Raw genomic sequence first — 15,125 nt, 5'->3', positions numbered from 1 at the left:
TATAGCGACCTGTAACTGATTCAATGTTACAGTCCAACCCCCCTCACCCGAAAAAAAAAGTAATCATCTGGCTCAAAGTAAATAACTCTCAGGAAATGGCACCCCGCCCCCTCCTCTCCCTCAGTCTCCCCTCTGAGCGCGGCGCTTCTTTCAAAGTAAGATACTTTAGGAAAAGACGCGTAGAAACAAATAATGAACAAATTCAGTTTTTGTAGTGGAAACGTACTTTGAAAACCTCGGGTTAGAAGTTTTTTTGTTTTTTGTTTTTTTGAAAATGTGTCTACAAATGTTACTGTTTTGTGACACCAAACCCTTACCGTTCTTTCTTTTCTTTTCTTTTTTTTCCTATATCTCATAAAGAAATGCATCTATGTTGTCGCTTGTTGTAGTCGCGAAGAAACGCGGTTCTTGTGCATCACACAGAAACTCTGCAGAAGTGGTTCTAGATGGCGCTCACACACCGCCATATAACTGTTCGCCCCTCTCACTGATTTCATTCAGGGTTTTTTTTTGTTTGTTTTTTTTTTTTTTTTCGTTTTTTTTTCTTTTCTTTTTTTTTTATCAAAAGAGCCAAAACCATCAGAATGGTCCCCTTCTCTCTCCTCTGGTGTGACGCGGAAAACTAATGATTGGGACCCCTGTTTAATGCCTAGACCAGTCAGTACGGACAGTTTCTTAAATCCGACCCCCTTTTACCCCCTGTGCCTCCTGGCCCCCCGGGGTGGGGAGCTTCCCTGACGGGCATGGGAGGAATAATGAACCCATGTGAATCACCTATCTATTGGCACAGAATGGGGATATCTGACTGGTGATTGTGTGTGTGTGTGTGTGTGTGTGTGTGTGCGTGTGTGTGTGGGCGTGTGTGTGTGTGTGTGTGTGTGTGTGTGTGTCTGTGTGTGTGTGCGTGTGGACAGGGCCCCGGGGCCGATGCCGCAGCCCCCATCCTCCTCCTCCTCCTCCTCTTCTTCCTCACTCCATGCAGCCGCTTGGCGCAATTACTTCCACATGTTAGGGAAAAGAACAGTGTCCTTGTTCTCCAAACAAAGGATCTGGGCTTAAGGAAGACCCAGCTTACCTCAAAGCAAGCTCGGGCTCTCACTGCTAACCGATTACATCCAGGTGAACCGGTTCAAACAGCTCCAAACCAGTGCGCGTGTTTTTATTAAGTATGTTTTCTCGAAATCCTTCATTATAAGGTAAAACAGTCACTAATTGAGTTTCTATGTTTGTTTGTTTGTTTGTTTCTCTCATGTTCATTTTTGTTTCGGTTTCGTTTTTAACCAGGAAAATTACAGCAGTCTTGTAAGTATATGGATTCCTGCTCCTCATATAGTCCCCGTTGGGAACAAGTTCAATCTTATACTCTCTTTTTTTCTTCTTCTTTTTTCTTCTGTCCTTTCTCAAACTGTCCAGCAGGGGGCTTCGCAGTAATTTCACATCTCACTCAAAAATCCCTCAGCTTCCTCTCTAATCACTCTGCTGCTAAAGCGAAAAGAAAAAACAAAACAATGTAATGTTCTGAAACAACTGTAACACCAAAGATTCCTGCCCTCACTGTGTGTGTGTGGGTTGTTTTTTTTTTAACAGTGACAATTTGTAATTAGCACTTTTAATTGTGCTTCTGTTCTAAAAAAATACATAAATAAAAAAAATAAAAAGCCACACTTTTTCTGAAAACGTTGTTGTTGTTTTCATGTCCTGACCCATCTTGTCTCTAAGTGTGCAGCTGTTTGAGGGGAGTCTTCATCAAAAGGTTGTGGAGAATGATGATGATGATGATGATGATGATGATGATGATGATGATGATTGGCCCTTTGAGAGGAGGGCCTCAACAGGAACTGTCCGTGGTGCTGAAGTATGGTTTTTTTTCTGTTACCAGTTTACTGCACAACAAAAGTATTTACATTCTTTAGTCACATTTCTGTAACGTTGCAAAAGTGCGACTAAAGTTTCAGCACATTTGATTAAGATTCACCAACACAAAGCGAACAATAGTTATGACGTGAGGTAATCTATCTATCTATCTATCTATCTATCTATCTATCTATCTATCTATCTATCTATCTATCTATCTATCTATCTATCTATCTATCTATCTATCTATCTATCTATCTATCTATCTATCTATCTATCTATCTATCTATCTATCTATCTATCTATTTATCTACACTGAAAAAATAATTATTTAGATTAACATAAAAAAAATCGTGGAAAGGATTTCCACCTGATTGCTTTACTTCAGCACCATGTAATTTTGTTACTCCAATTTAAAACAAATGTGTTGGCTCAACTTCATTTATTAAGGTTGATTTATTTAAGGTTTCATTTACTATAGTTGGACCCAATGTAATTTAATAGAGCCAGCCCAATGAATTTGCAGTGCTTTGGACCAAATAATTGACATTACTTGATTAAGATGAATGAAAAATTAGTTTAAACCAACTTATTTTACAGTGGTACCTTCACACGACTTAATTAAGTTGATCAAACCCTAAACCCTACTGAGCTTGAACCCAAACCAAACCCATCACTTCATGTGATGTTAGCACATGGGACAATGATGGTGCTGCCGCCGTGTCTCACTAAGTGTCCAGAGACTCAGTGCTGGTTTTCTACCATGACCATTTTCCTCCAGATAGGCCAGAACCTGACGTTTTTGTCTCATCTGACCACAGCGTGTTCTTCTACAGGTTTGCTTGGATGGTAAGCACTTTCCTGTTTACATTTGAAATTAGAGTCTTGCTGTCCAACTTGACTTCTCAAGATGTTATAACCAATGTTTTTTGAATTGTAGAGAGAGAGAAAGGCAGCCCATACCGTGATGCTGCCGCTGCAGTGTTTCATTTTGAGGGATTGTGAGTTAAGAGTGATAAATAGCTCTGAAAAAAAGAAGAAGAAGAAGAACCCGCTGCACTGAACCCCATTGAAAATCTCCTGGTTATTCCACCAAATATTGATTTCTGAGTGAAAACATTAGTTTGTTTCTAAATTAATATGAACATGTTTTCTCTGCATTATTGGACCATTTCCCATTTTCTGCAAATAAATACAAAATGTTTTGCTTGGAGTTTTGAAGACATGTCGTCAGTAGTTCATAGTATAAAAGAATAAATGTTCGTTTTGTTGAAACCTATAAAAAGCTAAAAAGTCAAATCAGAGAAACTGATCATGTTGCAGTGGTCTCTTAATTTATTTATTTATTTATTTTTAGATGCATAAATACATATAATCTTAGTTTATCATACATAATACGTTGCATGCAGGCCAAAAAGCTCAGTTTTGGTCTCATCTGGTCGGAACATCTACGGTTAGAAACTGTTCAGTTTGCGTGGCCTGTAGAAATGATCAACGTCATGACCTGACTGCTCCAACAGATTCAACAAGTCGATGTGCAAAGCAAACACAGCCAGAAAGCACCCGCAGGACACTGCTGCCATGCTTTGTTGGTTTGCCATAACGCCAGTTAATTGTGAGTCATATTTATTGTTATTATAAATTATCGTGTATTTACTCTTTATATAGTCACTGACTGGAATTTAAAAAATGGGTTGCTGCAAACTTCGATGAAAGTTCCCCGTTCCGATAGCGGTGATCCCGGGTTCTTTCTTTAACTACACCGCGTTTTTGCACAAAGGTAGAAAAAAAGAAAAAAAACAAAAACGTCTTTTGACTTTCACCGTACTATTGGTTTCCACCGATGATCAGAAACTCTTTCCTACTCACAGCCGAGCTTTTCACTTGTTGCTTAGCGGGATTTAGATGGGAAGTTTTGGACACAGGAATGGCGCACCGCCTCGCTCTTAAACTGACCTCCCCACCTCCCACCCACCCCCTTCCATCCTCCTGGGCACTTCAACTTCTTCTAGCCTCCATCTCTCCGCATGAGACAGCAGCTGCGACCAGCTGAAAAGCGCTCTTATTAATTGTCTTTTGTCATGCGTAATTGCCTCGTTTTCAATGGTGGCCCATCTCCTCTTCGCGGATAAGTTGTGCTTATTCTTCAGTCCATTGGCAGGTAAAAAAAAAAAGGGGGGGGGGGGAAAGTCCCCCTTCTCTTAGCAGCTTTGACTCCAAAGTTATCTCTGTGCGTGCGCCGCGCGCTCTGTTCTGGTGACGTCGTGTCTGCTTGGACGACGCACCAAACTCATTCTGAGTTCACGGTGGCGCTGAAAGTCCAGCTCACGTTCCTGTGTGAGGCTTTAAAAACTTGGGTTCGTTCTATCAGTCGCACACACCTGCAGCAAGGAAACTCTAATTCGATTAATAGGAACTTCAATATGTATTCATTAGATGCCCCCCCCCCCCCCCCACATCCCTCACCACAACCACCACCAATAATATACGATCAGCAGCGGGATGTGAGAGGGGGGGCCATTTATTCCCGCTCTGAAAGGGCCTGCGTGGGACCAAAACTTCACCTGCTTCCCCTCTCAATTAGGAATGTATCCCAAACTCCCGACAGAAACGAGTTAAATTAGGCGTCCGCTAATTTCCAGTGGCCCCTCCCATCTAATCCCTCCCTACCCATTTGAGCATTCCCCTCCACCTCTCTCCCCATCTCTCTCTCTCTCTCTCTTTTTTAATTCACCATAAGTTGAAAGGTTCAAATAGTGCCTAATGAAACAGTGACTAAATCGTTCTCTGTGGCTCCGAGGAACCCTGTCGATGTCCCTCAAAGCTCTCTGAGCGCGCAGCCGTCGGGGGTCCCGGGCTAAATGCGGGTCCCAAGGCAGGACAATCTAACCTGTCAAAGCCTTTGCCCACTTCTATATATCCTCGTTCTGCGGCTTCAGCCACTGCATGGCCTCATAATCAACCAACGTGGGACCCGAAAACGCAATTAAACTCGCTTTGGAACGACGGAAATCTTTTCAGAGGCGAACATTAATGGACGATTGGCGACAAGAGGGGGTGGAGGGAGAGAAGGTTGGGGGAGTAGGGGGGGGGGGGGGCGTTATCGGGGTCCCTTTTGTGATCAAATCTAAGGAGAAATTACGGCCAAAAAGCCCTTCTTCTACCAACCATCCATTTTCAGCTTAACTGGCGAGCTCGCTCAAACTGGATCCTCGCGTGATGTTTCTGACGTGAGCTCATAGAAACATTAATGATAGGTTAATGGGAACAAGGTGTTCATGTTAAAACGTGACCACAACACGGTAAAGGAGGCAATGAGTTAATATTAAATGAACATTTCTGTGGCCAGATAAAAGTTTGAGGGTTTTTTTGTTTGTTGTTTTTTTCACAGTGTGAGAAATAAAATTTAAACACACCACACTGTAAAACCATTTTGTTGATTTTACCGTAAATATATTGTATTTGCAATAATTCTTCGTTGTCGAAGCAAAACACGTCAGCATGTTTGGAGCATGTTTGGAGTTTGAGGGAAATAGCACCCTTATAAATATGCTGGCCACCAAGGAAGTGTTATAAAATGTATTATGTGTTTTATTCCTTCATTTAGTTCATGTTCTTCATAGTGTGGAACGTTTCAATGTCCCTGGCTGTTCCTACTTCTTCCTTACATTTGATAAATGCAGAATGAATTCTGCGTACCATCTGTTTCCATAATGTGCGTTTGTGGTCTGTTCTCGGAAAATTCTTTGCTATTGCAACTTTAATTACATCGTAATTACTAATTAAACATAATTAACTGGGGGTGGGGGGGAATTCAGTCAGGATTTCATCTTGATGTGATTTTTGATTATGTGGAACAGTTTTCTGTCTTGTCAAACAACCACGTTTAAACATCCCGTTCAGTTGTGCGAGCTGTCTGACTTTAAAAAAATAAAAATAAAAAATTGTTACAAAGGCTACAAATTGGCTACAAATGCAACGCAAATTTTCTTTCACATTTGTGAAATTTTCCGAACTTGCCTTAGACACCTACGTGTCCATCCCCTACCCCCACCACCACCACCACCTTTTCTGATTCCTGCTTGGTTCAGGTAGCTGATGAGAGATTATAACTCCCTGATCAAGTCAGAGTAACCCTGAGCGACGTCACTGAAATGCGATTTACGTCAAAAAAAAAAAAAAACACAAAAAAAACAACAACTGGTAGATTGTGCTCATCAGTCCTTAAAACCATATTTCTAGTCGTATGAGAAAAATGACAAGCAGCAGGGTTTGGAGACGCACTATATCAAGCCAGCACACTGACAGGTTCTTACAGGTCAACTGATAGTGTTTATTACAATAAATACACATATACACACTGTTTACACATGGCTGCAGGCCCCAGGTCTACACTTCAGACCTGGACTGTTTCTAAGGAGCTTTAAAGTTCTCTGATCGAATAGCCGCACTGACAGAACATTCACGATATTTTTGGAAAATTTATTTAGGTGGACCAACAACGGGAACCGAACATGTAAAAACAAAAAAAAAAGATGACAATTGTTTGTGCTTTTAATCTGTCACCGACATAAATTCACACCGCTTCTTATTTCAGTTGAACAAACTTCATGCAGGAAATGAGCCTCAGCTTTTTTGGTGATGCCAACTGCAGCGTGCGGGGCAGAGCGACTGCCAGCGAACGGGACGGGACTTTGGAGGGAGTTTGAGCGCCTCTTAAATCGGTGACACCTCTTTCTCCTCTGAGGCGGAGGCCGGGGATAAGGACTCCTCGTCCTCCGACCTGGAGTAGTTCGTGTGAGCTCCGGCGCACTTGCAGCCGCCGTGCGCGCTCCTCTGCGTGGCTTTCCCTTCCTTCTTGTGCTTCACCCTGCGGTTCTGAAACCAGATCTTCACCTGCTTCTCCGTCAAGTTCAGATACGTGGCGATCTCGATGCGTCGGAGTCTGGACAGGTACATGTTCGTGGAGAACTCCCGCTCGAGTTCCAGAAGTTGCGTGCTGGTGAAAGCCGTCCGCATCCTTTTGCCGTTCTGTATGTGGCTGTTCTCGGAGGGGCTTCCTGCAGTAAAACATAAAGAGGTTTTTGTTTGTTTGTTTGTTTGTTTGTTTGTTTCTATGCAGAGATATGCTTGAGTTTTACCTGTCGGGACGGGACGCGTTACTTAATTTCGTGCGTAAAAGTGCAAAGGTGAAGGTGCGGTGACCGTCTGTTACTCTAACAGGTGTCGGAGAGCGGAAGCAGGTGCTTACCAATAGAAAGGCAGTGATATCTCCTGGGATCCGTGACGCCGAAGGTGGGCGTGCAGACAGACGCGTGTCCAGGATGCGCCAGCGCAGAAGGCTGCTGCTGCTGCTGCTGCGCTATCCGCTGACAGAACTGTGCCTCCACACCTGGAAACTGGCTCTTCAGGATCGGGATGCCGCCGCGCGAAGACTGGATGTGCGACGTGACGCACAGCGGGCACACGCAGAACGTGCCGTTCTTCCTGGAGGGACACACCGGCGCAGCGACCGTCATTACGCTCGGGGAGTGCACGCTGATGGGAAGCAGAAAGTCCTGCGCCGGACGCTCGGCCGCGCCGGGTCGCACCGCGTCCTTGATGATCAAGGAGTCGACGTAGAAGGACCTGGACATGGCTGCGCCGCAGAGGAGAGATCGCACCAGAGCGCCGGACGACGGCCGTTTCTCATGTGAAGCCCTCGGGATCTCCAAAGGTGCTTATGTTTGATGGTTCAACAAAAGGGACCCCGAAGAGGGGTTGGCCCTGCATCGTCACCCACGTGCGCACCCGGCTCCAAGGGTTTGCGCTGTCACTGACCCAAACCACGTGACGCCTCTCTGCACTGGTCCGATCACAACGCGCAGATTTTGGCTCATTTTTTAAAATTATTTCATGATTCGAACGTTAATCATCAAAATGAGCACATTTAATGTTTGAAGCGCTTTGCTATACAAGAAAAGTTCTCAGACTTTTCACAACCAGATAACGGTAGTAATATATATATTTACTGCAACAATACTGGTTTGATTGTATATGATTTATATAATTCCTTGATGCAAAGTTTTTAAATAACACCGTAAATTTAATAGTGATGATAGTCATAATAATAGCTATATCAATAATATGAAATATATATTTTTTCTATGTTCAAACTGTTGCAGGTGAATTATTTGTTAATAAAGATATCCAATAACAGAATTTTCATTCCTAATTTTTCTCTTCTTTTTTTCCCCCTTCTTTCCAGAAATGCTATTTAGGAGTTGTTCACGCGAAGATAAGGAGCTTTCGTTGCTCAGCGGCCATAATCACACTTTGAATCCGGTTGGTCCAGGTTTCACTTCCAGCAATTAAAGAATTATGAACCGTCGGCGAGTCTGGGCCGCGGCTATTTGACGGCGATTAGGATTCAATTAGAAAGTGTTTATAATGGCGGCTCTGTGCGGGGGTAAACAGGCAGCTATTTCAGAAATGCGTTAATCCCTCATCTTGTGACGATAATTAGCGAGTTTGATCCCCCGGGCGGGTCACCGGGCAGGTTTAGCTTCTGCTTTCATCTGCCAAGTAAAAACGCCTCGGAGGAGAGGAGAGAAGAGAGGAGAGGAGAAGAGAGGAGAAGAGAGGAGAGGAGAGGAGAGGAGATGTTACAATGTAAACTTATTTTATTTCTAGATTTATATCAAAGGTTCTTGCAAGTGAAACACACATTGGTGAGTTAAGTTCCAACTAGTTTTAAAAATGTATTTTCATGACAAACCTTGTTTTTAATTAGACGATTTTACTCACTTGGTTTAAATGTTCAAATAAATAAATTAGGGTTTAGCTGTTCTCTGTGTTCTATGAACTTAAACTCTAGAGGCAATAGACAATATAGCATAATGTTTTAATATCACATTCAATAATGCAAATATCTGCTTGATCTTCAGAATGCGACAATATATTCTTTTGAAATTGTGGAGTTAAAAAAACAACCTAACTGAACCAGTAAGTTTGTTTTTTAAGCCAAAAAGTAGGTCCACGGTGGGTTAAATTCAATTATTTGAAAATCAAATAAACTTTTTTTACATTTAAAATAGCAGAAGTCTTGCCAAGTTCTAAAGCAGTTTTGCTCATATTTTTTCTCCCCTCTGTGTAGCTTTGACTTTAATTCCTAAATACAATTTATTATAGACATTTATCTCCTGGTGCAACACATGATACAAAAATATGCTGCTAAGAACTCTGGGAAATAGTTTCCAATCCTTTTCCTTCTTTCACTTGTTTAAGTGCTGACTTAAAAAAAACATCATTTTCGACAAAACTACTAAAAACATTAACACAACTTACTTGCAACTTACGACAAGCTCATCTTTCACAAACACATATTTTAGGTCAACATTTAAAACTTGCGAGATTTCTTCGCCTTAAAGAGTAGAAGTTCGTAGACTCAACAAAAGGTGGCTCAAATACTTTTGCCATGTAGAACGGATTAAAGTTGCAAGAAAGTCAAAAAGTGAGTGAGCGAATAAACACACTCATGGTCTCATAAACAAACTTTTGAGTCTAAATGCTTTGACTGCAGCTGGGAGGGACTGCTGCCTGAGGACTGGGCTTGTCAGTACCTATGGGTCGGAAATGGGTCCATTCTTTCACTGCTTGTTGAAAATAGAAAGAAAATCGCATGATAGGATGTCAAAACCTCCAAAAGTCTACATTAAACAGCTAGAAAAGCTAGTAAATTTGTTGTTGGTCTTTTTTTTTTTCTTAGGGGTCTGAATAATTCAACTCATATTGTGACATCTGAAGTAACATCATCCATTAGACTTTAATGACAATGTTTTAGTCTAATGTCTCAGAAAATGTATTTTAGTCACTAATAATCACTACATTCACAAATTAATATTGTCACTTTCCTAAAACAATCATGCAGAATTATGGAAAAAGTAATTTTACCCAAAAGTGACTGAGGCAAAAAAACAAAAACAACAACAACAACAAAAAAACTGAATTAATACAAAAAGAAAAAAATTACCACCTCTTTCTTTCCAAGATATGCTTTAGGCAAAAATATCATTTTTGACAAGGCAAAAAAAAAAAAAGACTTAGGATATTATTTTAGGAAATTTTCCCTTTCTTTTGCCTTTTCCATCTGGACCCTTAAAGAAAATGCAAAACGATGTTGAACAATCCAGACATGCAGTCCAAGTAGTTGTCTACATGCTTTCGTTAAGTGAGACATACATTTATAGATCACAACAAACAGGACTCCTATTACTGAAGTGCAGCTTTAAACACAATCATGAAAAAAACCCCAAAACAAAACAAAAAAGAATTAGGAAGTCTTTAAAGTCCAACCATCCCAAAGATTAAACAGGCGTATCTGTCACGCAGACAATAATTGCCGTAATAAAGCGAATTTGGCGCTTGACAGGGAGGACGCGCAGTTGTTATGATACAGATATGAACCGCAGAGGAAGTGAAGTGAGGAGGAGGAGGAGGTGGAGGACGGGGGGTTAGAAGAGCGAGCAAACCGAGCGGAATGATGCGTGGCGCGCGCCCTCCGCACACCATGCGAGAACCCAGATATTATTTTTCCATAATTCTGCATGATAAAATTTCATTGTCTTTTAAGTAATCCCACAAATGAGATCCTTTATGAGGCTATAATGAGACCTAATTGCCAGGACTAGTGGAGCCACGTGGAAGGATTTAGGAGGCATTAAGCCGTCGGGTACTGAGCACAGGCTGTTACCTAGCCATTACTTTCATAATTCAAGGAGAAAATTAGTCCATTTAAGGAGAAAAAAACCCTTTGATTCCCTTTCTTCTGCTCAAGTTGACAGGACTACAGTCTCTTTTTTTTTTCCTCCCCCTCTTAAGATGCCTGCGCACCAAATGAGGCTTGTGAACTATCGCTCACTGTTTAAATGTTAAATAATAATACTAAAAAAAGGGTTGGAATAAAAAAAAAACACACACACACACACATGGTCCTTTACTCTCAGTTCGCCTGTTCTTTCCCCTCCACTGCTGTGCACCCTTTAGTGCAGCGGTTCCCCTTCACTATTCAGTGCCTTTTCAAACCCCATTGATGGGCAATTAATCACTGGCCCTATTCAGAAACATACAAATTTAAGTTGAATGGGGTAATATGATACAGAGCTTGCTCTTCTTTTGGAGCATTTGGGAGTTTGTGCAGAAATACCGTAGCTTGATGGACATTAGAGGTGGTTTATGGCGTCTCTAAAAAGGAGTAAAGTTGTCAAAGTGCATTGCTGAAGCCAAACACTCGTTCACATTGCCTTGCAAGAAAGCCATTCAAGTTTTTGTTCGATTGGTGTTAACTTTAACTTATGTTAACTTGTATAAACACAGTTTTATACAGATATATATATTGTCTTCTTTACACACTTTGCATTGTTTTGGAGAGGATGATTTGCTCCTACATTATCCACCAGAGATCTATGAAACCCTCCGTATGCGTTTAAGTGGCGATGGGGGGAAATGAACAATGATCCCATGGACGGCGTAATGTCACCTAATGACTTTTCATTAGCAATTATCTGTTTGATGTGAACAGCAGCTGCAGCGGCTTCTCCCCGTTTCGGGGTCCTGCCAGGAGAAAAGGCAAAGGGGCGGCGAAAAAGAGAGAGTCGTCTCCTGAAAGGCATCCTGCAGGAGTCGGGGGGAGCTCCGTGAGTGTGGAATTTAATTTATATCTCAATGAATAATTGGGTTTGTATGCAAAACTGAGTTGGAAACAATCACACGTTAAACACTGTGACAGCGTGGAGAGGGAAAACCAAAACCTTCCCCCTCCCCATTATTGTCTCCCGCCAGGAGTTTTTGAGGACCTTGGGATCAATAAACAGCTCAGGATTTTCCTTAGTGTTTTGTCACAGAAATATCCTTTAAATCTATCCACAAACAGTTCTAGTGATTGGACTCAGACATCATTAAGAGGACCCGAAGCCCCTCGGCCCTTTAGAAAACTAAAGTGACAGCCTCAGTGGAAGAAGAGGTTCCCGAACAAAGCCAACGAGGGCCCTGTTGATGGCCTATAGAGATGTCCTGCACCGGGTTCCCTCTAATTAGAGAGACGCTCCTCGGTCTCACAGAGCCGCTCAGACCAGACACTCCAGACTTAAGTGTGTGTGTGCGTGTGTGAGTGTGTGTGTGTCCCCGGCATCCAAACAAGAGCGCCTGGACGTCCACACTCATACCAAGCTGCGCTCCAAGGCTAACACAATCAAGGAGCGCAGAAAACGAGATAAACACCGACTGATTGCGACACTAAAGTTCACTGAGAAACATCTTTATTGGCGTTCATTTGTTAGAACTCCGATCCGTTCCCATATCTGCTGTCTTGTTTCCGAAAGACTGAGCAAACGCCATTAGAGAGAGACGTCTCAAGACGGAAAGAAAGAAAGAAAGAAAAAGACACCCTTACTCCAATCTGCTCTTGCTTGAGTTGTCAAATAGTCTTGAATTTGTGTCTGTATTGTAAATAAGAGGCTGTAATCATTGTTGTTCACTTTGCGGCGCATCTTTGGCTATCAGCTGTGAGGGCTCGTTACTCGTCTCGGACCATCACTGGTTTCCAGGAAGTATCAAGCTGTTGTTTTGTTTTTGCTAATGATCGGCCTTTTAGGAAAATTACTTGGCCTTAGCCTGACGCCTGCGAACTTTGTCAGAAGAGTCTTCGCCCAAACAGAAGATGTTAAAGCAAATTGAGCCAAGCTTGAAATATTCTCACCCATTCACCTGACTTCCAGTTAAACCTGAATTTAGTCGGAGTGACTGGCAGGAGACTCCCCCCCCCGACTTCGCCAGTCCCAGCTCAGTTTTTTTTTTTAAAAAGGGGATATTGTAGCCTCTTTTTCTCCCGGTTGAAAGGGGTGGGAAATCCATGAGAATGAGCTTGTGTGCTGGAGCGGAAGCCGGCTGGAATGTGTGTCCGGACCGCGTCTTTTGTCGCCTGCCAAGCCCATGAATGGACGTGGGCCGCAGTCGTCTTCTGTCTTCTGTTTATCGGCTTGCAAAGGAGCCAACAAATGCAAAAGTGTTTCATCTCTACGTCAGTGGCACCTTTTCACACCTTGTCAGTCACTCGGCTCCTGTCCCATATGCTGAGAGTTTGTTCTAAGATCGTTTTCCTAATTGAGTCTTTATTCTAATGAGATTAGTGAACAACCCTGAACCAATTGTTTCACCAGCCTCCTGCATATCCTGTGTAGATGAGAGTCCTTAATTGACATGACGCCACCTGTCAATCATTCTAGGGTGTTTGTCAGCAACTGACCAATCGCTGGTTGCTATGTGTCCCAAAGTACACGCCCTTTATTTAGAGGAACTGAACCTTGGACAACATTGCTGAGTTTGTCATTACTAACACTCTGTGATCATAAAGATTTTGAGGAAAATAATAGGAAGTCACAGTCGCACGTTGTCAGTGGGGAACATGCAATCCCAACAGCCGATACCCAGAGAGCTTAGCGGGCAGAATACAATTTATTCAAAAACCCAAATGGGGTCTGGAATAAATTCAAGAAATAGATCATGGCCTGCAGCCGACCTCATGTCCAGTTGAAGGAAATTGTGATCGACCGCAACTACCACATGTTCATCGGCACGAAGGTAACTGGTAGTAAACATCCCAAATTTGGTCATAGCGTCACTAATTGAAAGTCAACTCAAAGATCAATAATGAAGGTTGCTGTCCTTGATGTTTTTGTGAGTGAATTCCAGTGGTTCCAACTCGATGGAAGCATGAAGACATGTGCTGCAGTAACTACAATGTTTACATTTTGGAACCATTTTATGCTAATCTGCATTTATAAGCATTTTCCTGAAGTTAGATTTTCTCAAGCTGGTATTATTTAAGTCATTAATTACCCGTTTCGTACGTACAAAATGCGGTCAAGAACTTTCACACTCATGCAACTCATTTGTCCTCTCGTTGCGAAAGACCTGGGCTTTAACATGGATTTCTCTATTGTTTCCCGCAAATATCTTAACAGACATGATGTACAACTTGTTGGAGAATTTTCTTGCCTGGCGTCTTTGTCTCAGGTTTGGCAGAAGAGGCAAAAATGACTCAAAAATGTCCTGGGTAACATACTGAGTTCCACTACCACTGTCATTACAACACTATTTTGTCGTCTGACGTTTGCTCTACTTCTGCATGGGGGAAGAGCTGGCATCACGTCAATTCATAAGTGCAAAAGCACACAACTGTTCCACATTTTATCCAGGTTTTGCCACTGTGATAGACCAGTTCAAAGCAGACAAAATATTAATTGGAGGGAAAATTCTAAAAGGTTTGCAAATATCTGAGGACCGTCTTTTGCTCGTTTGGTAAGAAAACGGATTTCCAGATGTTTAGCTTCGTCCTTTCCCCCCCCCCCAACAACAAACTTTGCTGTGCCAGTCGATCAGTCCTGGCAACATGTTGCTGCTGACCACCGACCTCCAACATGGGGATGGCTTTTCCAGGGTAATGTGCGGCGTAACACACATGGTGTTCGGCATGTTGGCTCAGAGTTCACTTGCAGTTACGTTTGACAATCTTCTTTGTTTGCTGGGTCTCAGGAAAACGGTAAAACAAGACTTTATTTCAACAATGGCTTTTCTGTCACTCGTCCACTGGGGCCATATTTGTTGAATGTGAGATTAAATAGCGGTCCTGCGAACAGAACCAAACCTGGTGAAGCAGCATTCAGCTTCTACGCACTACAAATCTGGAACAAACTTCCAGAAAACTGCACAAGAGCTGAAACACAGTCAACACTAAAAACACGCCTGTTTAGAGTTGCCTTTGAGCCATAATAAATGAGCACATCTGCATTGCTTTAGAGAGTTTGTCTCAGGTTAAATATTGATCTGGGAAAGAAAGCCTCTTGCTGGCTGGAGTTTGTCATTATGTTGATTTTCATCCATGCTTCTCAGTCAGCTTGTCGCTTTTCCCTACAAGACAGTTTTCACATGAGTCTTCTCCTAATTGAGATATTTTCCTCGCTTTCCCATCCATTATGCACTGTGTGGATGTTTATAGAGAGGCTGAGAGTCTGTGCACACTGCATTCACAGCCTGCTTTTTTTCCTTTTTTTCACAATGAAGAACACATCGATCTGCTCCTCTGCTTTAGTTTACATCACTGCTACAGCTGCTGGCACTTTCATACTTGTATATTCCTCCCTCTGTTCTTCCTTCCTGTCTTCCTATGAGAACACAAACTTCATCTTATGTTACTCTGAGCAGATTGTCAGATGGAAGTGAAAGTGTTAGAGTTT

General features: G+C 42.3%; 1 protein-coding gene across 1 annotated transcript; it reads right to left on the bottom strand.

The window, feature by feature from the left end:
* Positions 1-6,144: 6,144 nt before the first annotated feature.
* gsx2 (GS homeobox 2) lies at positions 6,145-7,787 on the bottom strand. Its single transcript, XM_044129146.1, has 2 exons — positions 7,106-7,787; positions 6,145-6,914 (listed from the first exon to the last, which is right to left on the bottom strand). The coding sequence occupies exons 1-2, from the start codon at positions 7,488-7,490 to the stop codon at positions 6,571-6,573; spliced, it is 729 nt and encodes a 242-aa protein (XP_043985081.1). The 5' UTR covers positions 7,491-7,787; the 3' UTR covers positions 6,145-6,570.
* Positions 7,788-15,125: the final 7,338 nt, after the last annotated feature.

Source organism: Gambusia affinis, linkage group LG10, assembly GCF_019740435.1.
Source record: "Gambusia affinis linkage group LG10, SWU_Gaff_1.0, whole genome shotgun sequence".
Classification (NCBI taxonomy): Eukaryota; Metazoa; Chordata; class Actinopteri; order Cyprinodontiformes; family Poeciliidae; genus Gambusia; species Gambusia affinis.
The sequence above is the reverse complement of the archived record's forward strand: the minus strand, read 5'-3'. Positions and strand labels throughout refer to the sequence as shown.

What these genes read in the sequence shown, in the direction of transcription:
- gsx2 (XM_044129146.1), bottom strand. Translation starts at nt 7,490, where the DNA reads ATGTCCAGGTCCTTCTACGTCGACTCCTTGATCATCAAGGACGCGGTG. An exon ending in ATATCACTGCCTTTCTATTG is followed by an intron (nt 6,915 to 7,105) that starts GTAAGCACCTGC and finishes GTTTTACTGCAG; the next exon opens with GAAGCCCCTCCGAGAACAGC.